The 27321-nt window shown below is 36.1% G+C and overlaps 2 protein-coding genes across 4 annotated transcripts in view; both read left to right on the forward strand.

Annotated features, from left to right (window-relative positions):
* Positions 1-27321, forward strand: part of LOC127865674 (uncharacterized) — a 323557-nt gene that overhangs the window by 281809 nt on the left and 14427 nt on the right. The window lies entirely within an intron of this gene.
* The window catches only part of LOC127865686 (sodium- and chloride-dependent glycine transporter 1-like), a 70218-nt gene that overhangs the window by 28470 nt on the left and 14427 nt on the right, over positions 1-27321 (forward strand). For all 3 annotated transcript variants that reach the window (XM_052405624.1, XM_052405621.1, XM_052405623.1), the window contains exons 2-9: positions 8081-8605; positions 18485-18619; positions 20007-20190; positions 21419-21493; positions 22702-22873; positions 24475-24642; positions 25415-25521; positions 27088-27206. In XM_052405624.1, the coding sequence (XP_052261584.1) occupies positions 8515-8605; positions 18485-18619; positions 20007-20190; positions 21419-21493; positions 22702-22873; positions 24475-24642; positions 25415-25521; positions 27088-27206 (1051 nt within the window). In that variant the 5' untranslated portion in view covers positions 8081-8514. The remainder of the gene's footprint in view (positions 1-8080; positions 8606-18484; positions 18620-20006; positions 20191-21418; positions 21494-22701; positions 22874-24474; positions 24643-25414; positions 25522-27087; positions 27207-27321) is intronic.

Here is a 27321-nt window from a genome sequence, read left to right on the forward strand (position 1 = left end):
GCTCTTGGAACCTTCATTTCAACACTATACATGTATACATTAACACATGATATATTTAAACTGTCATGTTAAAAATGGCTTCATATGTTATATCAGTAACTATCATGTTTTGACATTGTTAAAGTTTTTCTATATAACTGCTTGCAAAATCAAAGCGCTGAAGGCACTGAATTTGTTAGCTGTTGTACAAATGTATAATCTTAGACGCAACTCAGTTTTCAAAATTATGTTATAGCTTTTTATATCGCAAGTTTGAAATAACCACAACCCATTCAAATTAATAAAGAGTGTGTCTTAAAACACAGGTCGAGATGTGTGTTGTTGTTTTTTTCAAATCATTGATACAGCTAATCAGTATGCACATGCTAATCTTATTTGACATGCATTAAGCCCTATTTTCCCGGAAAACAGCCAATATGTACAGATTTCAATGATAAACTCTAGAATAGCCAACGTTTTCTTACAAGCTGTTAAAAACACACTATGTAGTGTACCAGTGAGAACAGGCAGATTCGTCGTCGGCTTAAATTTAATGGAGTTATCCACACAGGCAGTCATGGGGTACAGATCCGTCCGTAGCTAAGGCATACTGATTTGCAAAATTGCGTCTGCATTATTTGTGAGCTAATGCTCACAAATAAAAAATGGCTTTTTATGCCCCTGGTAGGGTGGCATATAGCAGTTGAACTGTCCGTCAGTCCGTCTGTCTGTCCATCCGTTCGAAAACTTTAACATTGGCCATAACTTTTGCAATATTGAAGATAGCAACTTGATACATGTATTTGGCATGCATGTGTTTCTCATGAAGCTGCACATTTTGAGTGGTGAAAGGTCAAGTTCATCATTCAAGGTTAAAAGTAAAAAAATACAATCCAAGGGAAGTAAAAAGCTTTAAAAGGGAGATAATTTCTAAACCTGCCAAATGATATATTGAAAAAAAAATTCAAAGCGGCGCAATAGGGGGCATTGTGTTTCTGACAAACACATTTCTTGTTGGTGATTTATATTGCAACATTGTTTTACAAATGGGCAATAAATTATTTTAGCAAGAGCCCTGGCAATGCATTTGACCAGATATTGTGTTGCTTGTGCCCTCAAACAAAAATTAAGCCAACTATTTCGATTAAATCCAATGGCAGGAACCATGTGTATTTTTCTTCCTGGGTATGAAAATAATGTTTTGCACTGGTACAAAGTGGTTATCAAAACATACATCCCACCAAATGAGTTAACTAGAAATGATGGGCAGAGGCCGATGCGTATCCCCACGCCGCATGTTTGACCCAGGGGCGCCCAAGGGTTGGTAATGGGGCCATGCATAGTTGAGATTGACCGTATTGTCATAAGAGAAGTTCAGTATCAATTTGAAGTGAATTGGTGTAGAAATGAAGAAATTATAGTAAAAGACAATTTTGGGTGGGTGTGTCCTATTATGGGCGGGGCGCCCCAGGGTTGATAATGGGGCCATACATAGTTGAGATTGACCGTATTGTCATAAGAGATTTTCAGTATCAATTTGAAGTAAAGCGGTGTAGAAATGAAGAAATTATAGTAAAATGCAATTTTGGGTGGGTGTGGGCGGGGCGCCCCAGGGTTGGTAATGGCGCCATGCATAGTTGAGATTGACTGTATTGTCATAAAAGAGGTTAAGTATCAATTTGAAGTGAATCGATGTAGAAATGAAGAAATTATAGTAAAAGGCAATTTTGGGTGGGCGTGGCCTATGTGGGCGGGGCGCCCCAGGGTTGGTAATGGGGCCATGCATAGCTGAGATTGACCGTATTGTCATAAGAGATGTTCAGTATCAATTTGAAGTGAATCGGTGTAGAAATGAAGAAATTATAGTAAAAGGCAATTTTGGGTGGGCGTGGCCTATGTGGGCATGGCCTATATTGGTGGGGTGCCCTATGGTGTGTAATGGGGCCATGCATCCCTGAGATTGACCGTATTGTCATAAGAGAGGTTCAGTATCAATTTGAAGTGAATCCGTGTAGAAATAAAGAAATTATAGTAAAAGGCAATTTGGAATGGCGTGGTCTATGTGGCCGAGGCACCCCAGGGTTTGAAATGGATCCATGTATAGTTGAGATTGACAGTATTGTCATAAGAGAGGCTCAGTATCAATTTGAAGTAAATCGGTGCAGAAATGAAGAAGTTAATGTAAAATAACATAATAAAATGAGTGAAAATCTCTGACCCAGCCTGCCCCAACCCCCATAACTTTTGACCCAGGGGTCAGATCAAAATTCCGTCATTGTCACCGTTGCACATATGCTCATAGCTACCATGTGTGTAAGTTTCAAAGTTCTAGTGCTAATAGTGTAGGAGGAGCAGGTGGCCAGGACGGACGGACAGACGGACGGACAGACGCACATCACCACAATATCCCCACTTTTTCTCAGAAAAAGGTGGGGATAACTACTTTGGCCATAATGTCATTTAACTGTAATAATAAAATCAAATGCTAAACTGATACTGCATCAGTAATTAGCTACTAATTAATGCATGGAATGTTAGGTAGTTGTGAATTCATCTGTGGATACATGAAGGCACATTAATAAATTTGATGCAGCTACAAGTTGTTGCTCTATAGTGAAATATAAGGGTGGTTTCTGGTCTTAAACTTGACTTTGCATTGACCGCTCTTAATGAAACGTGGTATTGTGCTAGCTTGCTGGGGACCAAGCTTGCCATTGTTTCCCCTCAAAAGCTTGAGTTTGTATGGAGATGTGCATTGAAATTGTGTGTGTAGGTGACCCACATACGTAGCTCATGATATCTTTTGGGACAGCAAGGTCAAGGTCACTGAAGATAGAAAAACAGCAACCAGTAGATTTTTTATAAAGTCCAATTTTTATGATACGTAAGATACTGCAAGTTTGCCTGAAGACCTAGCTTGTGTTTGAAGTATGTTAGATCAAGGTCAAGGATGCCAATTTTACCGGATGCTTGCAGGAGCAAATTTAACGGCAATGATTTGTTGCTATACATTTTTTTAAAGCTCTTAAAATGGTAGTTTCCCAGTCTAACTTCCAACTTTTGGTATTGAGTTTCTGGGGCTGAAATCTACTGGCCCCAGGTGAATGGATAACCACTGATTTCAATCCTTGCTTTACACACACCTACATGTAGAAGTTGTATGCAGCATTTCATAATATAAAAGAATCCTAAAAATAAATATGTTTTCAAGCTTATCTTCAGAAGTGCAAATATATCCAATCATCATATCCCGGTTTAACATCAAGATCAGACACAGAAACAAGACTGCAGCAATTACTGGCACTGTTGGAGACTTGACACGCTTAGCAATATTTCCAGAATAATTCTGGATTACTGTGAAACCTGCGGACAGTTCTTCATGAATATTTTACATGTGTTTGTGCCATATAATTGATTTAAGTCCCAGAGAAGCCTAGACTGTTTTGAGTGGTTTCATATGCATTTTACCATTTCATATGGACATGGTTTTACCATTTCATATATGGACTGAATTTGTTTACTGTATTAAAAATAAATTTATCTACTGTTTCACCATTTTTAGCTCGGCTGTTTTCGGCAAAAACCAGAGATATTGTCATAGCCAGCTCCTGTCCGCCGTCTGCGTCGTGCTAAAACCTTGACATTTTGCTCTAAAATCAAAGTGCTTCCACCTACAACTTTGAAACTTCATACATGTAGATGCACCTTGATGAGTTCTACACGCCACAGTCATTTTTGGGTAACTAGGTCAAAGGTCAAGGTCACTGTGACCTCTAAAAAAATCAAAAAAAATCTGACAAGCTTTCATTTATTCAAAACTGCATCCGCAGCCGTGCGTTGGCACCCATTATGGGGTGCTCTTGTTATTAAAAACATATTTGAGATCTACTAAAAGTTTTCTATATCCATGTAAATATCAAAGATGCTTAAATAGTTGATATTCTACAAGTTGCTATGTTTGACAAATATGTTTTCAAGTAAAATATATATTATTTTTTTTACTCTGCCCTTCAGTGTGCATTTTGAAGTTTAAATGAGGTCCTTTCCTATATAGCCAGTGGCTACATTACATGTATGTGTGGACCAGGCATGTGACCCTAGCACTCCTAGCTAATCAAATTACTAGACTCTCGAAAATTGGTAGAATTTTTAGGTATACATGTAGCTGCAATTTTCAGCTATTTAATTGTTACTGAAAGATTCTTCAATTTTGGTGTGGTCTTGTGTTGTGGGGGAAAGCCGGAGTACCCGAAGGAAACCCCACCTGTCTGGTATGGTGACCACCAACCAAACTCACATGCTGCCGGGAACGGGAATTGAATCTGGGTCACCTAGGTGAGAAGCTAGTGTACCAACCACTGCGCTAGCCGGACATTTACCCTACAGATGACTTAATCACATATTATAGGCCCTCATTTGAGCCAAACACAGGGCGTAGATTTCATACTGGAAGTTTGACTGATTGCTATAAATTATAATCATGCCTTTTCTAGTCATGTGTGTAATTTGAAGTTCATAAAGTTCTTTTGCACCTGAAGCTGCATTAAGTTAGATACAATTTGGAGTTTTATGCATGTATGAAAACCTACACATCCAAATCTTTGCATGGAGGACATGTTAGTTTTACATGTATTGTCCAGATTATTGTATTGAGGACAATAGGAGTTTTATTAGAAGATCAATGGGCCTTTCTACATGTTTAAGGGCCAAGGGCTTGTATCATCCTGCTTATTCCTTCTTCTTAATGATTTTGGCCACTGGTAATGTATACTTTGTATCCTAAACTGCGCACATTCTGGCAATATGTGGTAATCTTCTCTCCATTTTGTCCATATGCAACATTCCTGCTTTGGTTCAAATCTGGTTAGCTGCCCCATAATCAAATATACAGCCATGTCACTGTCTGCCCTTGTCAGACAAATTCTTCCTTAGTATGGCAATTGTGTCTTTACTACCATGAGATGGGTACTTTTGGGAATTGTAAATCAGAAGATAGGTATATTGTGTTGAAAGATCATCCATCTTCCCTCATATGTAATTTTAAAACAAATATTTGTGTATTTTTCACATCTGAAGGCATGTCTTCATGTTTGTGTGTGTGTGTAAAATTGAATGAGTAATAAAGGATGTTTGTTATAAAGATTCAAATTATAGTACTTAAAAATGAAACTTTACAAAGTACTGGGTAGAGCCAATTTATTTCATTCAAACAAAAAAGGACGTTTTCATCCACCTCTTTGACCTGAATTGTTGATTGGACAGTAGTATAACACTGTACATGCATATCATTCCATTGCATAGTTCAGCCCAAAATTTGTCAGATATGCAGTGGGTGTTGGCTTAAATTGCTAATTTGGTTTCTGCAGATAGCAGTAATATGCTAATTGACATTATAGTCTTAAAGAGCAAGCATTAATTGGGCTATTGGGTTACACTGCTGCATTAGGCTGTAGTGACATGATAATGTGATATTTGTATATTGCAATATATAGACTGGGACTGTTGCAGATTTTCAAGGGTTTATTTTGGGATAAGAAATATTTGGTATGTTTGTATATAGTGTCAGTATTTATGGGAAAGTCCTTGTTAGAAATGTTCTCAAAGCTCTTTTGCAAATTGCCCATTTCAATATCACAGTTTCAATTAAAATAGATTATGTATTAGTAAATAATATAAAACTGTATATAGACCCTGCTTTCACATTCTGCGAGAAAAGTTTAAATAACATGTTAAAACTTAATAATTGGTATCTATGATTTTGAATAAAGTAAATGTAATCATCAATTGTTTTTATATTCATATTGTAAATGCATCAATGTCTTGCAACATGGACATGTAGCAACAATTGTCTTTCTGTGACATTGATCTTTGTAAAAAGAACTTGAGGCTAAATGTATTCAAAAGAAGAGCCAATGATGTTAATGAAACAATTGACATAAAACCATTTATACTACATGAATAGGACGTGGATCCAATACATGTAGGTTAGAGAGACGTGTTCACAGATATTGTGCATATTTTGAAATATTATGATTGAGCGTATTGACTTGACAACCTATGTATTTCAGTAACATATATGCAACCTTCCCAAAACAGAAAACCTGTTCAGCATAAAAAACGTACTGTACATCTTGATCAATCATTCATTCTCTAATGTACATGTTACGATGCAGTAGTTAGAACTTTATGCAAGTGCTTTACCTGTTGTCAGCAATTACATGTATACATGTATTAACTAAAAAACGATCTTTTTATTATTTTTCGTTTTAAGGCTTCTGCTTTTTTAGCTCACCTGAGCACAATGTGCTCATGGTGAGCTTTTGTGATCGCCTTTTGTCCGTCGTGCGTCGTCCGTTGTCGATCGTGCAGCGTCAACATTTGCCTTGTTAACTCTCTAGAGGCCACATTTATTGTCCAATCTTCATGAAATTTGGTCAGAAGATTGGTCTCAATGATATCTTGGATGAGTTTGAAAATAGTTACATTTGCTTGAAAAACATGGCTGCCAAGGGGCAGGGCATTTTCCTTATATGGCTATAGTAAAATCTTGTTAAAACTCTTAGAGACCACATTTATTGCCCAATCTTCATGAAACTTGGTCAGAAGATATCTTGGATGAGTTCAAAAATGATGCCGGTTGGTTGAAAAAGGGGGGGGGCGGGGCATTTTCCCTTATATGGCTATAGTAAAACCTTGTTAACACTCTAGAGGCCACATTTATTTTCCGATCTTCATAAAACTTGCTCAGATGATTTGTCCGAATGATATCTTGGATAAGTTCAAAAATGGTAACCTTTTGCTTGAAAAACATGGCTGCCAAGGGGCGGGGCATTTTTCCTTATATGGCTTTAGTAGAACCTTGTTAACACTCTAGAGGCCACATTTATTTTCGGATCATCATGAAAGTTGGTCAGAAGATTTGTCCCAATGATATCTTGGATGAGTTCGAAAATGGTTTCGGTTGCTTTTAAAACATGGCCACCAGGGGCAGGGCATTTTTCCTTATATGGCTATAGTAAAACCTTGTTAGCACTCTAGAGGCGACATTTATTGTCGAATCTTCATGAAACTTGGTCAGAAGATTTGTCCCAATAATATCTTGTTATCTCTGGTGAGCGACTTTGGGCCTTTCAGGCCTTCTTGTCTTAATTTTAAATTGAGGATTACTCAGTGCTGTGTTAGTAATACAAGTATTATGCTTAATTACAGATGAAAAGCGTTATTTATCATTTTTACGTTTTTGTTACGTTTTTAATTGATTATTGTCAATAAATGAACAGAATAGTTTGCTAAACATTAATTTTTACTTAGTAAGGAGTGTTTTTCACTTGTTTGAATATAATCTATACATTCTTATACGAATGTACCTGTATGACAAATTCTTGAAAATGTCATTTTTACAAACTGTGAACAGGCATCTTTAAGTGTCCTACAAGATTTGCAAGCTGTATAGTATGAACCTTTATATAAATCCTAATTGTTTTAAAGGAATCCCATTGTATTATATAAGTATTCAATTACATTTATGTGTTGATTTGTATCTGAATGTGCACTTGAGATAGAATTTACATTGAATGGTTCTTTATTTACTGCATTATTGTATTAATTATATTAATTGTATCTCCTTAAATCTGAGACAATTTGTCTCCAAGATATTGCCAATAATCTTTAAAAAAAAATCCAAAATATTTCTAAATATTTCTTATCTAAATGTATATAAATATTCATTGCTTATTTTATGTTATTTTTAACATTCTCAGTTTTAAATTAACAGTCTGGGTGGTTTGGGTGTCTTAAACAAATGCATGTGTGTTTTGATCTTCAAATAATTGAGTTTTTACTCCTTTTGTAAATAATACATGTATATACATGTACATGTAAGCACATGAACTAGGACATATTCATATTGTAATAGCATTTTACATAATTATAATAAATAACTGTGTCCTAGATTATGTTAGTATTCTTGTCTCATAATAATTACTCACTGTACATAGTTTTAAACATAATAAAGAGTTGAATTTTTGAAGAACAGGCCCCATTTTAGCCACTTTTTGATGAATTTAAACAGTTGCTTACAATTCTTGCTGTATATTTCCAGGTTACCAAAGCAAGTGGCTGCAACTGACAACTACACCATGGTACACACTCTGTGAACATGGGACTCATATCTGCTGCAGACCAGATGTTATGAACATTTAGCTCTCTTGAAATAGGATTGAATGGAGTTGCAGATATTCTATTTAACATAATTATCAGAAGGAAGAAGGAATATAAAATTGTGAGTTTTAACACTTGAATATAGACATGCAAAACACTTTGTAAGTGAAGAGATTTATTGGTAGTTTTAAAAGAAAAATTAATAATTAAAAGAGCATTATGTAAAAGTCATGGGAGCTACGGAAGTAAATGACATTTTATGCAATATGCTTTGAAGTCTCTTTTAAAGTTTCTTAGTGCAAGGCAGATTGTGTGAATAATTCGATGAGAAATAATTTGAAGTATTGAAGTCTTTGAGCGAAAGGAAGCATAAACATGGCGTCGGATGTTGCTCCCTGGAACCTTCTACAGATTGCTTTCATCGTGGTGTATCCTGCATGGATGTCGTTCACAAACATGCCAAACGGTAATTTATCTCTGTGTGTTTTGATGTCACTCTCAGCAAATAGAGGCAGGGGAGGGGAGGGGTAAAATGCATAATGTAGAGTCACCCGTAATGGACTTCTGTCTGTCAGTAATTACAAACTTGACTGCAGGGTTGTCATTATTAACCGATTGCCGATCGAATTCATCGGTTAAAATCGCCAGAAAATCGGTTGTTTTCCCGAATCTTTTTAAAATTGCGATCGGAAGTTTTTATCATGCAAACCGACAATAATTGACAAGGAATAACCGTAGTATAGTAGAGCGACGCCCGGTCATTCAGTCAGTCCGTTAACTCCGCATAAGAGCTACTGTTTTCAATGAATTTCTCAGCGAGTGGCCAATATTAATTTTTCCAGCTGTCAATCAAATTCTTCTTGGTAAGCACGTCAACTAATCAGCGCTCAGGCAGCCGAATACACGCCGACCCCACGTGAAACTGTATCAAATAGCGTTACATTTCACATATTATTACTGACCGTATATCAACGAAAGAAGCACTGTAGAGCGTATTTAACTAGTTTCCACATATTAAAAATGCTCTTTGATTTTCTACCAAAATAAAATATATTTAAGCAACCTCTGCGCTACGTAGTTGTTATTCAGCATCTAAATATTAAAGTCCACGCTTTCTCCGAGGAAGAATGACGTAATATTATACATGAAGTATAATTTTGGCATGACTTTCATCTGTACATGAAAAACACGAGAAATGTGTCTCTGTTGCTTGAATTTTCTTAATTTTCCGTGAATACTGAAGTCTGAAAATGATTTCGGTAACACATTTAATTATACGCATTTCCGGGAGGCATTTGAAAATACTTCAATCAAATAATGCATTTTGTTATACAAATAGTCTGAACACAGATTGTAATAAGTAGGTAAATAACGTGTTTTGAGATTGCCAAACTATGCATACATATAGGTCTACATGCATCCATGAATGACCTGACAAGTTATATCATGATCCGGAATGAAAAGTACTCGGGAAAATGTAAGAAAGACGCGTTTTTATCCTCAGAAATTCACTTTCACTTCCGCAAACTTTTCTGAAAGGAGGTACATGTAGCAGTTTAGATTAAGTCGTTGATTTGTCGCAATTACTAAATATAAACGGTTCTCAATGCTCTCAAATCGCGTCACGTGATTCACACATGTTCAATGGGAATTCCCAAATCCCAAAAAATCAATTTGTATATGCACTCGCATTAAATGGCGGACGACATTCATCGTCAATATTGGTCGTAATTTGGTTTTGAAAAAAAAGAAATTGTAATAATACTAGATAATCGGGTAATGGATAGAATTGGAACATGCAAAGATCTATCAATATAATATGTTTTTACATTGTACAGTATACTAAAAATGTGAAAATCTTAAAAATTTCCTATTCTTTTTAGACCTCATTTTAACTTGTTATGCTCTGAAAATAGCAGTATTTTGCCCCTAAAATATCTAGAATTCATTTTCGGTCGTGGGGCTTCGCCCCCTGCCCCCCTACCAGGGCCTTATCCTGGACCTAGGCAGCCCCCTTAACCACCTGCCGATTCGGTTACTATTCCAAAATAATCCTTTGTTTACAATCATAATGACAACCCTGCTTGACTGACATCTCCACACTTTTTAATTTGCAACATTTAATCTTGCATGCATGATGAGATGTTTATTGCTTGATAAATAGTGATAACACACTTTAAGTCATTTGTTCAGTTAATGTTAAATGATTTTATTTTCTATTATTATATGAATAACACAAATTATTACATATTATAATTAGTTTAATAATTAGATACTTGTCCCGCCCCCAAATATATAATACATGTATATACCTTTTAACTGGCACCTGCTATAGACAAAGTGTAATTACCCTTATCAATATAGATCAGTACAAAGTACACTTCTGAGCGTTCACAACTGGATAACGTGGGATCGAAGACCAGGTAACTAGATCAAATTAAATTTAAAAGCTTGTGAATACACTAGAGGCAACATTTATTGTTATTTCATGAAACTGGGCTAGAACATTTCACCAAATTATTTCTGTGCTGAGTTCAAAACATGGTCACAAGGGTAAAAACTAGGTCACTAGGTTAATTTAAATAGAAAGCTTGTGAACACTCTTGATGACCAAATTAATTGCCAACTCTTCATTAAAAACAGTGTTAACATTTGTCATAATATTTTGACTGAGTTCAAAACTTGGTCTTATGGGAAAGGAAAACCATTATCTTTTTGGAGGTCAATGTGTCAATGGTAAAGATCATACTTGGGGCTTGTAACATGAAATATGTTTCCACACAGAATCTTGAAAACAATTTGACATTAGATCATGCTTTTTAACAATGGTTTTGTGGGAGGAACAGAAGACTGCCTATTCTAAAAATGTCAAATGTCAAGGTCACAGGGGCTTTCAACATGGAATTTGTTTTCTGCAGAATATCCACATGATCTATTATAGTGTTTGCAGCTGAAATTAGGCACCCATCCCTATCTCAATATATATATATATATATATATATATATATATATATATATATATATATATATTACCAAAATGTATCTGCCTATCCAGCTGCATAACACTACGTCTATCGCGATTTCTGCCATCCACCTCACTCCCACCGTGGACAATTTTTCGTGAGCGTGGAAAATCACTGCGGTCGGAAGGTTTTTCCATCATGATAGATCACGTCGACAGTGGCTGAACACAGCGGGTTTTATTGGGAAATCGATCTCACAGTGGACCACCATGATCGCGGTGGACCACCACGGCCTCTGTGGTTTGCGGTGAAATACAGGTAAATGTGAATGAACATGTATATTTCGATATTGCAGACAGTATAATTTTTGCAAAGTTTGAGAATGTTTTGCTACATTTGTATGTACATGTGTATACATTGTAACTTGATTGTTTACAATCATCATTATTTTCTATTGTTTACCCTCGTTCCAGAATCATATGACATGTCGTGCATAGAGCGTGATGTGCTTTATGTTTTGTTTCTACAGTTTCTGCGTGAAGATTTACTTGTTGTTTATTTAAAGGGATCTTTTCACGGATTGGTAAATTGACAAAATGGAAAAAAAATTATTTCAGATTTGAAAATTTTCGGTTTAGTTATGATATTTGTGAAGAAACAGTATTACTGAACATTTGCCATGGTCTAATATAGCCATTATATGCATCTTTTGACGATTTAAAAACCTAAAAATTATAAAAATTATAAAGTGTTGCAAAGCGAAATGATTGAATAATTTGGAGAGATCTGTTGTTGTCGTTTAAATTTGTGAAACTACAAAGATTGCTTAAATAACATATAAAATACGCTTCTTATGTATGCGTAGCAGGATAGCTCAGTTGGCTAATGCGTTTTTACTTCAAGTTTCCGGAGGTCACTGGTTCGAGCCGTGCTGGGCTACTTTTTTTTCTCTTTTAAGCTCATCTTTTTTTTGAAAAAAAATTTATGAGCTATTGTCATCACCTTGGCGTTAGCACATCTATTTTTTGGAAAAAAAATTATGAGCTATTGTCATCACCTTGGCGTCGGCGTCCGGTTTTGTTTTGCGTTTAGGTAGACTTTTCTCATAAAGTATCAATGCTATTGCATTCGAACTTGGAACACTTACTTGCTATCATGAGGGGACTGGGCATGCAAAGTTAAATAATTCTGGCTTGCATTTTGACAGAATTATGTGCCCTTTTTATACTTAGAAAATTGAAAATTTGGTTAAGTTTTGTGTTTAGGTCCATTTTATTCCTTAAGTATCAAAGCTATTGCTTTCATAATTGCAACACTTACTAACTATCATAAGGGGACTGTGCAGGCAAAGTTATGTATCTCTGACTGGCATTTTGATGGAATTATGGGCCCTTTATACTTAAAAATTTGCTTAAGTTTTGTGTTTTGGTCCACTTTACCCCTAAAGTATCATAGATATTGCTTTTATACTTGGAACACTCGCAAACTATCATAAGGGTACAGTAAAAGGATAAGTTGCATTACTCTGGTTGTCATTTTTACGGAATTATGGCCCTTTTTTGACTTAGTAACTTTGAATATATGGTTAAATTTTGTGTTTCGATCCACTTTACTTCTAAAGTATCAAGGCTATTGCTTTCAAACTTCAAATACTTTCATGTTATCATGAGGTTACTGTACCTGGCAAGTTGAATTTTCACTTGACCTTTGAATGACCTTGACTCTCAAGGTAAAATTATTAAATTTTGCTAAAATTGCCATAACTTCTTAATTTTTGATTAGATTTGATTGATACTTTGACAAAACTACTCTTACCTGACATACCACAATAGACTCCACCCAAACCATCCCCCTTGTCTGTCTGTCAGTCTGAAAAAAACTTTAACATTGGCCATAACTTTTTCGCTTTTTATGCCCCCCTTCGAAGAAGAGGGGGTATATTGCTTTGCTCATGTCGGTCGGTCTGTCGGTCCGTCCACCAGGTGGTTTTCAGACGATAATTCAAGAACGCATTCACCTAGGATCATGAAACTTCATGGATAGATTGATCATGACTCGCAGATGACCCCTATTGATTTTGATGTCACTAGGTCAAAGGTCAAGGTCACGGTGACATGAAATAGTAAAATGGTTTCCAGATGATAACTCAAGAATGCATACACCTAGGATCATGAAACTAAATGGGTAGATTGATCATGACTCGCAGATGACCCCTATTGTTTTTTAGGTCACTAGGTCAAAGGTCAAGGTCACGGTGACCCGAAATAGTAAAATGGTTTTCGGATGATAACTCAAGAGCGCATATGCCTAGGATCATGAAACTTCACAGGTAGATTGATCATGACTCGCAGATGACCCCTATTGATTTTAAGGTCACTAGGTCAAAGGTCAAGGTCATTGTGACCCGAAATAGTAAAATGATTTTCGGATGATAACTCAAGAACGCTTTTGCCTAGGATCATGACACTTCACTGGTTCATTGATCGTGACTCGCAGATGACCCCTATTGATTTTCAGGTCACTAGGTCAAAGGTCAAGGTCACAGTGACAAAAAACTTATTCACACAATGGCTGCCGCTACAACGGACAGCCCATATGGGGGGCATGCATGTTTTACAAACAGCCCTTGTTAAGATAGCAACTTGATATTTGCATGCATGTTATCTCATGTTAGCTGCACATTTTGAGTGGTGAAAGGTCAAGGTCATTCTTCAAGGACAAATGTCAAATTTATGGTGTCTGTCCGTCCGAAAACTTTAACATTGGCCATAACTTTTTCAATATTGAAGATAGCAACTTGATATTTGGCATGCATGTAAATCTCATGGAGCTGAACACTTTGAGCGGTGAAAGGTGAAGGTCATTCTTTAAGGTCAAATGTCAAATATATGGGGTCTGTCTGTCCCAAAACTTAAACATTGGCCTTAACTTTTTTAATATTGAAGATAGCAACTTGATATTTGGCATGCATGTGTATCTCATGAAGCTGCACATTTTGAGTGGTGGAAGTTCAAGGTCATCCGTCAAGGTCAATGTCATCCTTCAAGGTCGAAGGTCAAATAACAAATAAAAAATTTCAAATTATCATGAAGCTTCACATTTTGAGTGGTGGAAGTTCAAGGTCAAAGTCATTCTTCAAGGTCAAGGTCATCCTTCAAGGTCAAAGGTAAAAAAAATATCAAAGCTGCACATTTTGAGTGGTGGAAGTTCAAGGTCATCCGTCAAGGTCAATGTCATCCTTCAAGGTCGAAGGTCAAATAACAAATAAAAAAATTCAAATTATCATGAAGCTGCACATTTTGAGTGGTGAAGGTTCAAGGTCAAGGTCATCCTTCAAAGTCAAGGTCATCCTTCAAGGTCAAACAAAATATTTTAAAAAATCAAAGCAGCGTTATCATGAAGCTGCACATTTTGAGTGGTGGAAGTTCAAGGTCAAGGTCATCCTTCAAGGTTAAAAAAACAAAAAACAAAGCGGCGTTCTCATGAAGCTGCACATTTTGAGTGGTGGAAGTTCAAGGTCAAGGTCATCCTTCAAGGTCAAAGGTAAAAAAAAAATCAAAGCGGCGTTCTCATGAAGCTGCACATTTTGAGTGGTGGAAGTTCAAGGTCAAGGTCATCCTTCAAGGTCAAAGGTCAAAAAAATAATAATTTCAAAGTGGCATTACCATGAAGCTGCACATTTTGAGTGGTGGAAGTTGAAGGTCATCTTTCAAGGTCAAGGTCATCCTTCAAGGTCAAACAAATATTTCAAAGCGGCCTTCTCATAAAGCTGCACATTTTGAGTGGTAGAAGTTCAAGGTCAAGGTCATCTTTCAAGGTCAAAGGTAAAAAAAATTAAAATAATTTCAAAGCGGCGCAATAGGGGGCATTGTGTTCCTGACAAACACATCTCTTGTTTTTTTCAAACATGGTTAAAAAACACAAATATTTATTTTTATTATTTTATTTTTGAAATACCGTCCAATCATCCCCCCCAAGAATCCGCCCCCCCCCCCCAAAAAATAAAAAATAAAAAAATGCTTTTTTTTGCATTTTTAACCAGGTTGCGGGCTGGCTGGTGGGCTTGCGGGCGGGCGGAACAAGCTTGTCCGGGACATAACTTTGTCGTTCATTGTGAGATTTTAAAATCATTTGGCACATTTGTTAACCATCATTAGACGGTGTGTCGCGTGAAATAATTACGTCAATATCTCCAAGGTCAAGGTCACACTTTGAGTTCAAAGGTAAAAAATAGCCATAAATAAGCTTGTCTGGGCTATAACTAAAAAAGTCATTCATTATGAGATTTTAAAATCATTTGGCACATTTGTTCACCATCATGGGACGGTGTGTCGCATGAAAGAATCAAGTCAATATCTCCAATGTCAAGGTTGCACGACTAAAAATAGATTTATTTTACTACAAACTTACAAACGGGGTTAATCTGGTTTGTTCATTTCAAAAGTTCAGTTTGAGTTGTCTCCCTTTATCAGATTTTTTTTCACAATGAAAACCTGGTTTTGTGACAATTTGTCCCCTGTTGGAAGATAATGTAATAAATGACCACACCCCCACAATTAACACCCCTCTCCACTACACCCCTCCATCCTTTGTGATTGAAATTGAGATAGGTCCCTACACCTTTAAAAAGAAAAATAGATAAGCGGTCTGCACCCGCAAGGCGGTGCTCTTGTTTTAATTTTATTTTTGATTTTTTACTGGAGTTTTTAAAATTTAATGTTTACATTTATCAATATAAAGCATTTAATGACAAACTTCAAAACATGCCAAAATCTGTGAAAAGGCCCTTTAAAGAATTGTTTGTTTTTGTTAAAATTTCGGAAATGCTTTCTCGTTTGAACACGTATAGCTTGCGGTATCCGGACAAACGGAACCCGGACAATCGGCACCCTATTTAAAGTACCCGGTCCTAGCTTTATATAAGGACAGAATCGTTGCGATAAAAAGTACCATCTCCGTGTATTGTGGTGTTTTCAAATGATATATTGTATACATGTACATATATTTTGTTTTGGTAATAGTAAGGTTGATCGGCTGCGCGTGAAGTAATACATTGGATGCACTGGTTTTAATTTTAAATCAATTCACGCTTGTAATTGATTAAAACAAGTGACGACGGTTAAACGTTTCATTAACAAAATTTGTAAATTCAGAACATTTAAAAATTGGTGAAACGAAACGTATTTGTAAATTGTGACGACACATAGCGGTAATTACGGGGATAATTAGTTGATAGCGATTACATAATTATTTCATCAAGCAATGTTCATAGTAATCTAATTGCAGAAAACAAAAAGCGTGAAAAACAAAACCAGCCGACAATATTTGCGGCGATTTTCAATAATGATGATTAAATAATAATTTGCGAAAAATAATGAAGATCTAACAGTTACCGATGATTGGTAAAGCACGGGGAGATAAAATAAATGTTTAATGTATCTCTTCTGTCGGACACTAATTGAGAAAAATGCTCTAGGCCACGATGTCGCACAAGTAAATTGACGTGTGTTTGACAATAAACAGGGTCGAGTGTATACACAGTAATCACGATACCGATTTTTCCTGCTTGATGGCCCGATTTGCACGCATTTTGCACTCTCCGGAAAACTTTTAGAGGCAAACTTTTGTTTATGTCTTCGGATAAAATAATCGCCATTTTTTCTTGTCAATTTTAAGAAATGTTAATGCAGCATCAACATACTCACACAATATTGTGTTAAGAGAAAAATAATGCATTTAATGTCTGCAACGATATCTATTCATACTACACACGAACACTAAATCCGATCTTAATGAAAAAGACAGTTCCGCTCGGTAAAATATCGTGTATATTTTTTTATAAACAACTGGTAACAAGATGACCTGTTAATTCTGTTCAGCTCAATTGTTTTTGATATTTGTAAATTGTTTAGAGGTGTAATTAAACCAATTAGCAGATAACGTTAATCAATCCACACTTATATTATGTCACTATTATTTATTGTGCTGTAACATTGTATTATGTTTATGCAATAAAATTTTGGACTTGGTTTGATAACATAGTTTGTTATTTATTAATCATCTCTTTCACCAAAGCAATTAGCGGATTTGACGAATTAGTTCAACAAGGTGCTGACGGGCTTTTTATCTATTTAATCAGGTGCCGTTTGTACAGGTATACAATTAAATCGGGTGCCAATTGTCCGCGTATTCAATTAGATCGGGTGCGGATTGTCCAAGTCGACACATTTACAGGGTGCCGACTGTCCGCATATGCAAAAAAACACTGGGTGCCAATTGTCCGGGGCCGTTTGTCCTGTTACCCCAAGCTATACGTGCACAAACAAGAAAGCATTTCCGAAATTTACACAAAAGAAACAATTCTTTAAATAAACAACAAATAAATCTTCACGCAGAAACTGTAGCAACAAAATATACAGTACATCACGCTCGATGTACGACATGTCAAATGATTCTGGAACGAGGGTAAACAATAGAAAATAATGACGATTGTTAACAATCAAGTTACAATGTATACAAATTTACATACAAATGTAACAAAACATTCTAGAACTTTACAAAAATTATACGGTCTGCAATATCGAAATACACATATTCATTCACATTTACCTGTATTTCACAGCGAACCACCAAGGCCGTGGTGGTCCACCGCGATCATGGTGGTCCATCGTGAGATCAATTTCCCGATAACGCAGAGACTGACACCGCAATTTGCCACGGCAAAATCACCGTGTTCAACGGTGTATCGTGGTGAGATAGTAATTTTCCACTCGGGCTGAATCACCGTGATGTGATGTGGATGGCAGAAATCGCGCTAGACATAGTGTAGTTGAACATAAGTAAATATAATATCCCCCAAAAAATTATTATCAATTTTAAAGTATTTGTTATAAAAAAACAACACTGCAATTGTTGTCAATCCATTTTTAAAAGAGCAAAAAAACGTTTATACATTTCGAACGTTTTGACCTATGATCACCTTAATTGATCACCAGGTCAATGGTTAAGGTTACTTGGGTTTGTATTAACATAAAATGTGTGTTCTGTGTGATTGCATGATACCCAGGAATCTCTTGAACCATTATCAATTAAATAGTATGCTGGTTACTTTGAGTTCAACAGGTCAAAGGTCAAGGTCGCATTTAACTTAACGAAAATAAATAAGTATGTTGGTTAGTCTTGAAGGAAAGTTGATCACTCTCTATTCTGAGATAAAAGGGCATTGTCATGGGAGTCAGCATCAATAAAAAAGACTATAATTTAGTATAAACAACTGCATACTTAAACAACTTGGCTGCTAGTCAGGGGTATACGTATTCTATAATAACTTTCTGAGAGCATGTTAAATGGTTTTATACATGTTTGTTATGTTTCTATTCCAGGCATGTCCCTCCTTGCTGCTTACCTGTTCCTGATTGTTCTCTGCGTCCCTCCGGTGTTCATTCAACTGAAGCTGGGAAACCACCAGCAGAAGGGCATTGTGGGATTGCTTTCTACTCATATTCCAATTCTGAAAGGTATGACATTTTTATACCCCCATTACTATTGGTAATGGGCGCTATATAGGAGTCACTTTGTTGGTCTGTCTGTCGGTCGGTCAGACTGTCCCGAAATCTTGTCAGGGCCATAACTTTGTCATTTATTGTGAGATTTTAAAATCATTTGGCACATTTGTTCATCATCATTGGACAGTGTGTCGCGCAAACGAATTACGTAGATATCTCCAAGGTCACACTGAGTTCAAAGGTAAAAAATGGCCATGATGAGCTTGTCCGGGCCATAACTATGTCGTTCATTGTGACATTTTAAAATCATTTGTTCACGATCATTTTACAGTGTGTCGCACAAAAGAATTATGTCGATGTCTCCAAGGTTAAGGTCACACTTTGAGTTTAAAGGTCAAAAATGGCCATAAATGATAATGGCATAATAATTCTTAAAAATCGCCAAAAATTAGATTCTCTTGTTTTGTGAAGACAGCATGCAAAATAGTCTGTATCAATGCGGCACATGGGGGTACATTTGTATACGTCACATCTGTGACAAAGCTCTAGTTTTAACTTAAGTTTTAACCGATTTATTTAAAGATGTAAACATTAAAAGCCTTAGTCTTATTAAATCACTCTGAGTCTTGGTCAATATGTGATATTCTGGACATTGCAAAATAAGGGATCACACAATAGCTTGTATGCAGTGTGTTTTAAAAGGAAACATTCAGATGCAGCCCATAATTTTATTGGGCATGATCAGATTTTCTAAAGTCTTCTTAAAAATTGTCATTATATCAAGATAATGTGTTATATTTAAGGGACTGTCCAACAGTCAAAAGCGTCATTCGAAGCAAATCTATATTTTCGGGAACTACGGGGATTACTTATATAGCTAAAATACCTCAGTATTAGTCGTTAGCGTGGATGGTCGAGTGGTAAAGTCTGGAGACATTTTACTCCATAACTCCATGACTCTAGGGGTCAGTGGTTCGAGCCCTGTGGAGGTTAACGTTTTTTCTTCTTTTTTTTTTAATTTGTATTCTTATTTTTACTGGAGATTTTTAGTTCAAATGTTTAAATTTATCAATATAAAGGATTTTAAGCAGTTAATGACAAGCTTTAATACATGGCAAAATCTGTTGGACAGTCCCTTTAAACATAAAAATATTGCCTTTTACAAATGTAGATACTAGAGTGGCTGTGGCATATCTGGTTTGACAAACAGCTTTGGTGTTTTTGTTTTGGTAAAGTGTATTGACAAAGTTGAAAAAACAACAGACTTTCAAGCACATCATGTATGTCTTCAACTCTTCCATTAATGAACTTCAGTCCATAAATTGTGCCTGAAAACTTTAGATATATGTCCAATTTATAAGCATATATTGTTCAATGTTGAAATGTTATGTTTCCCCAGGTATTGGGGTCACCCTGCTGATCCAACTATTCCTGATGTGTGTCTTGTTTGCCCCACTGGTCACTCACTACGGAATGTACGCGTTCATTGCGGTTGCCAAGCACCCATACGTCTGGAGCGGTTGCAACCATCCCTGGGTGACTCAGTCCTGCATTGGAGGGGTGGCGGACGTGCAGATGAATGTGTGAGTACTGGTATCGAATGAAACCGGAACTGAAAGAAGAGATCATATATAAAAGTCTGTTATTTATTATGCCCCCCCTTCGAAGAAGAGGGGGTATATTGCTTTGCTCATGTCAGTCGGTCTGTCGGTCCGTCCACCAGGTGGTTGTCAGATGATAACTCAGGAACGCTTGGGCCTAGGATCATGAAACTTTATAGGTACATTGATCATGACTCGCATATGACCCCTATTGATTTTGAGGTCACTAGGTCAAAGGTCAAGGTCACGGTGACCCGAAATAGTAAAATGGTTTTTGAATGATAACTCAAGAACGCATTCGCCTAGGATCATGAGACTTCATGGGTAGATTGATCATGACTCGCAGACGACCCCTATTGATTTTGAGGTCACTAGGTCAAAGGTCAAGGTCACGGTGACCCGAAATAGTAAAATGGTTTCCGGATAATAACTCAAGAATGCATACGCCTTGGATCATGAAACTTCATGGGTAGATTGATCATGACTCGCAGATGACCCCTATTGATTTTGAGGTCACTAGGTCAAAGGTCAAGGTCACGGTGACCCGAAATAGTAAAATGATTTTCGGTTGATAACCTCAAGAACGCTTTTGCCTAGGATCATGACACTTCATATGTACATTGATCGTGACTCACAGATGACCCCTATTGATTTTCAGGTCACTAGGTCAAAGGTCAAGGTCACAGTGACAAAAAACGTATTCACACAATGGCTGCCACTACAACGGACAGCCCATATGGGGGGCATGCATGTTTTACAAACAGCCCTTGTTGGAAGATCGATACACTGAATGGAATTTTATTTTAACTGAACATAACTATAAAAGATCTTTAAGGAATGTTTAAGGAAAAAAACTTTGTGTATTCTTTAGCCAGTGGGTAACTTGCTGGACTATAAATTCATGGGTTCGATCACAGACCTGGCGAGATAACTTGTGTGAATTGTTAATGAAATCCTCTCTTCAGCTATTGTCCTAACTGCTTGTGATTCTAGTATGGCAGTTGTCAGTTACTGGCATAGCTTTATGTTCATGTATGTGCACTTAGTACTGGTAAAGCAGCTTTCCCCGGAAAAGAGTGAGTTGGTTAACTGATTGTCGTTACACATGAAACTTAAATGCTGTTTAAAGCAGCAAAATATCAAACTAAACCAATTAATTTTGTAAAAGATAATTTGTTAGCATATCACGAAATGTTTTTTTATATTACAGCAAACCTGGTACACCTTACCACATGTCACCACTAGATGAGAACAGACCTGTGCCTGCAGAAGCCCAGTTCTTTGAGTGCGTATTTATGATACTGAATTTTGTTTTCACCCCCGTGCAGTCAGATGAATTATTAAAGCCAGCTCTTTTTGTCCTGTTGTTTTTTAAGCGACCTTTGGCCCCACAATTTGTGAAAAAAAGATCTAAAACTTGTCAACATTGAACGAAATAAGTCAGATCTCTTTAAAATTGTAAAAAATGGCAATTCCAAAGAAAGAAAAAAGTATTGAAAGCTATTACAATAGCTGTTAAGTGAATGTGCATGTATTAAGTCATCAGGACTGTAATTCATCATGCAATCTTAAAATAACTTACCACAAATGAAGAGTCAATATGTCATGTGTAAGACATGGGTTTCTTACTGAAAGGTAAGGGTCCAACAAAGGTCAACATAAAATTTGGCAAAAATACAGCTTTTCTGCACTGGAACTTAATCATTCACCAGGCAATTGATTGGACAATAACTACATGTATCCACAATGGTATTGATCAATTTCAGTTATTTTGTTACATGCAGCAAATATGTATGAATGCTGACAATAACTTAAGAAGTTTTGTTCAATCTTTATGTATTTTAAGTTAATTGATATTGTGAATAAAAGTTACAGTTAAGTTCAGTTGCAATATACCTAGTTGCAGATTTGCTTTTATCTTACATCAGTTACTAGTATTCCTGTTGGACATCAGTTCCATCTAACGGAAGCAGACTTTGTGAAACCAGTCTGACACATTGCTTATAATACCTCTATTTTCTGTTTTAACCCTTTCAGTGCGGGAACCGAATTTTGAAGGCCTTTGCAAACAGTTTGGATCCAGATGAGACGCCACAGAACGTGGCGTCTCATCAGGATCCAAACTGTTTGCTATTCTGATAGTGTTCTTTGAAAAAAAATCAAAGAAAAGCTAATTATAGAAATTCAGCAGACGACATTTTTGCAGAAGACACATTTCCCAGCATGCAAAGGGTTAAAAAGGATATTTTGTGAATAAAGAATCCTCCTAATTTTTTTTTAATTTCCATCCCATGGTTGCATTATTGTTTAAATATGTTTGTTAAAATTGCCTGATGATACCCCAACCTTACAATGTGAGACGCCTGATAGGTGATCAGAAGATTACATGTGTTTGGAGTGAAATTATAGTTTCACTCAACCCTTGTCCATTGACATTTTCCAATCTATCTTCCTATTATAAAAATGAATTAAAAAAAACATATTTTGTTACAGCAAGGAGTACCTACAAATTTCTGCAAACATTTCTGACGTGCGTGGTTTTCCAGTGTGGAAGTTCTCAGAACAACTAGAAAAAGTCAACTTCCCGGTGTTACCGTTGGCATTAGCAGCTGTCTGGGTGTTCGTTTTTATAAGTCTGGCGTTTGGACCTCGTGTCTGTGGATGGGTGAGTCATTGGCCTAACATAATTTTAAAGAAAAGAATAGAAAACTAAGAGCCTCTTTGAATGATATTTCGGCATTAAGGTCCATGCAAAGCGTTGCAATGACAGGAGCTTAATTTTGAGGTTCCTGTAATGTTTTTAGTTTTGAATGGGAGCTTTCTTTAATGTTAGGCAGTAAAAAATGATGGGAACTATTCCTATAGTATGCCACAAATTTTTATAATTTAATGCAAACTATAAAAGATCAGAAACATAAACACAATGCACTTGCATATGTATTTTCTTGTCTATTTTAAAAATCACACAACAATCACATAATTTTATAAAACTCTTGACTTAATTACCATTTGGACAAAAACAACCAACAGTTACATTATCTCATATTCAAATACTTTGCATTGACAAAACTCTAATTTGATGATAAATGATTTTTTTAAACAACCATCAATATTGTTACATAAATATTAGCAACAATGTGTGAAATATTTGTAAATACTGAGCAAATGCCTTTTGTAAAACAAAACTAGAGATTTGGCGTCACCCATACAGAATTGTCTTCTTGCAATGGTCACTATATTATTGGAAAATTAATCGAAAGGCCTCCAACGCCTAATTTGATGGTCAAGATAATCAAAAGAGCATTCAGTTACCAAACATGGTGCAACTTTTTTTTTATCAAACAGTTTTGTTTCTGATATTGTTCTTTGGGCAGGTTTTATAGTGCTTACACACACAGTCAGTGTATCTAGTCAGCTAAAGGTTCACTAACACTTGACCTTGATCTATATAGTGTATTTAAAAACAATACAAATGGGCAATAAAGCTCTGACACTGGACCTTAATTTAACCCTTTCCCACTTATAAGCAAAGTGAAAATGGCTATGTGCAAACAGCATAAAGACAGAACAGTCTGCGAGTAACTCGCAGTCTGTTCATGTTTTATGCTGTTTGCTGCTCATCAGTATCTAAGGTTTGGAAATGAAGCCTTTAAAACTTGAATCTGGTAAGAAAGGTCTTTAATTAAATTTAACTTTCACAGGGACTGCAAACACGTCAAAATACGTCAAAATAAGTATCTAAGTGGTAAAGGGGTAATGAAGTTTATGACTTTGAAATGACTTGCTGAATTAGAATGACTGAATTATTCATATTAGCTTTTAAGCTAAAAAAAACTGGAATTTGACCTTATTTAAAATACTTCAAAATAACTTGGTGTATTAGAATTGATGAATAATGCAAAAAGGCTTTTTAAGCTCAAATACTAGGCCTTATCTAATTTGTGGTATTAGAATTCCTGAATAATTTATACAGCAATATAATTGCCCCAACAAGGCATCTGAGTGCATTTCTAATTTCAAAGAAAAGATTCTTTATTAACTGATATTGCTGCTTGTTTATTGTTGCTTGTTTCCAATACTGTTTATATTTTGGAGTGTGTCTTAGACCTATTTTTCATTATGGGTTATGAAGCTAATGCATGCACTGCACTCATCTAGTAGACTCATGTGACCATGACTTTATTTAGATTAAGTTATGTAATTAATCAAATTGCCTTCCAAGATTGACTGTGGACCTTTTGGATAATCAAGCATATCTTGTTTCAGATTCTGTTCCTACTGGGGCCGGGCTTCCTGTCCCTGATATTCACAGTGCTGGGGTATGGATACAGTCAGCTGGACTCCAATGCCACCAACACATTCCTTGGTAATCTGTACACGATGGACATGTCCCAGTTTCATAAGCTGCATGAGGAAAACACTCCTCTGATTAAGGTATGTTTCTAAGCAAATAAGTTGCCAAATTTGAATCCACAATAGGGGAAGTAGCATAGTCATTAAGAACAAAGTCTAATGCTTAGTAAGTATGATATTTAATTTGGAATTTGAATTAAATGCAGGTATTTTGTGGGAAACAAAAATGAATAAATATTGCTTCACACATCAATTCGTCCTTTATTTCAATGACCAGCTAAGGTCCTTGAAATATGTTAGCAGCAATCAAGTTGCGAAATATGGACCATGCATGCTATGTTACAATTAACAATGGGCGAGCTTTATTGAAGGACTTGATGACAGTTGGTGAATTTTGTTGCACCAAATAATACAAAAGTTTCTTTCCAGGACATGGAATCAGTATTTTTATTGGTGGTACACTCTTATGCAGTAAATAAGAGACATGATCAGAATTTTTACTGGTGTTGGTCTGGGCGGGTTTATTGAAGGACTTGATATTAGAAATTTCACAGTTGGTGAATTTTGTTGCACCAAATAATACAAAAGTTTCTTTCCGGGACATGGAATCAGTATTTTTATTGGTGGTACACTCTTATACAGTAAATAAGAGACATGATCAGAATTTTTACTGGTGTTGGTCTCTGATACAGTATATAATAGACTGGTTTCATTGTAGGGCTGGATATCATAATTTGCACTAAATGTGAAATTTGTTACAGTTTTTCCCAGTGGGTTTCATTTTAGGACTGAATATCAGGATTTTCACTTGAGGTGAGCTTTACCAGTAAATAAAAGGCTGGTTTCTATTCAGGATTGGATATCAGGATTTTCACTGGTTGTGAACTCTGTACCAGTCTGGACAGCTATTTTACCAACCATGGGCAAGATGACGGGCAATGGTCGTCTGAGCAGAAACATGTGAGTACAAATAATAAGTGTAATGTGCAATCATGAATAAGCAGTGGTAGTAGTAAGTTTATTGTAAAGAAAGGCGTCTGGCCCATAATGCAACATGTATACATAATATATATACAGATAATACAAAGAGTTGTCCATACGTATATATTACCAATGACACTTGACTGGAGAAAAAAAAACATTAGCATTTTGACAGAATTAGCATTTTTGGAAATTATTTATGAATGTGCGCAAGCTGCAAAAAAATTAGTCTAACATCATTGCTTGGTTAAATAATTATTATTATAAATGAGGCCTCCTAGATATGGTAGAAATGAAATGTTGCATACTTTGTCATTTTGTAAATTTCTTTTCTTGTGACATTTTTAAGTTTTCTAAAATACAGTAAAACTGCGATAACTCGAGGAAGCATGGGACCGACATCGATGCTCGAGTAATCGCAGGTTTCGAGTAATCCATGGTATTATTTGTTTTCACTGTCTCGTTTGATAATGCTAACTTCTGACCACAAACGCTTTATTTACATGTAAGACGGTGCTAGAGAAAGAAAGGCTTTGTAAAAATCGCTTAAGGTTACAGTATAATAAACAAAACAATTAAGATGATCGTAAATTCATTTCATTGTTTCAACATACACACAAAACATTAGTATAATCAGAAAAATCTCATAAAAAATATTCACTGTACATGTAGCATAATTACTTTAAAAAAGCACACAAGGTACGAACATGCGCATGAAAAAAATACACACTGAAAACAACATAATCACTACACACTTTGCATTTTATGTACATTAGTAAGACTTGTGTTGCGCAAAGTCAATGATTGAAGATTGTCGCAACCCATAAGCTTCCCGGAACTGATGGCGGAAGACGTTTCGCGATAATTATCGATTGCTGGTTATTATTTAATTATCATTTAAACTGTGTAGGTTTGATCTTCTTTTCAAAGGATGACAATTTGAAGTGTTTCTCAAACTGCAACTAACTTCACACCTAATCGAGCGTCGTTTGTTTGCTTGTTTGCGCTGTTTTCACAACTCGAATATTTTTAGCACCGACCAGACGAGAAAGCGTCCTCGAATAATTGCCAGTTAATTAGGTGTGAAATGCCTTTCAGGGACCGGCACACGACCTCGAGTTAACAAAAATCGCATGTTTGAGTTATCGCGGGTATTTTTATATAGACATTAAAGGAAAATGCTAGGGACTTTCTTTAATGCTCGAGTAATAGCCAGTTTTCGAGGAATCGCCAGCTCGAGTTATTGCAATTCTACTGTATTTATGTAAGAACAAATTCAAGTTTGCTGTAAAGTTAAAATGTTGATAATTTCTTACTGAATCGTCATATACACATAAACTATAACAAATGTGGATAATGCACTCTCCGGGTTGGACTAGCATGAGATGAATCAAGCTTACCCAACAGGTTCTATTCATTGACCATTTCAAGTGGAAGAGTAAAATTGTACATCCCTATTTTGTCACTCTTCTTTCTCAAAATAAAGTACCACATGTCACAATAAAGTTTATCTTCTGCTGATGTATAACTGTGTGTATTGTTTAGCTCGTGGATGTTTGTGATCCTGGTCTACGCAGCCACATGTCAGATCCCCCAGCTGGCAATGGCCCCATACATCGGCAACCTGCAGCAGCTGATCTCCAGTTACAGATACAACATCAAAGGTAACTTAACCCTTTCTCACTTAGCAAAGTGAAAATGGCTATGTGCATACAGCATAAAACCATAACAGCCTGCGAATAATTTGCAGTCTGTTCAGGTTTTATGTTGTTTGCTGCT

The sequence above is a fragment of the Dreissena polymorpha genome, chromosome 2 (genome assembly GCF_020536995.1).
Source record: "Dreissena polymorpha isolate Duluth1 chromosome 2, UMN_Dpol_1.0, whole genome shotgun sequence".
NCBI lineage: Eukaryota > Metazoa > Mollusca > Bivalvia > Myida > Dreissenidae > Dreissena > Dreissena polymorpha.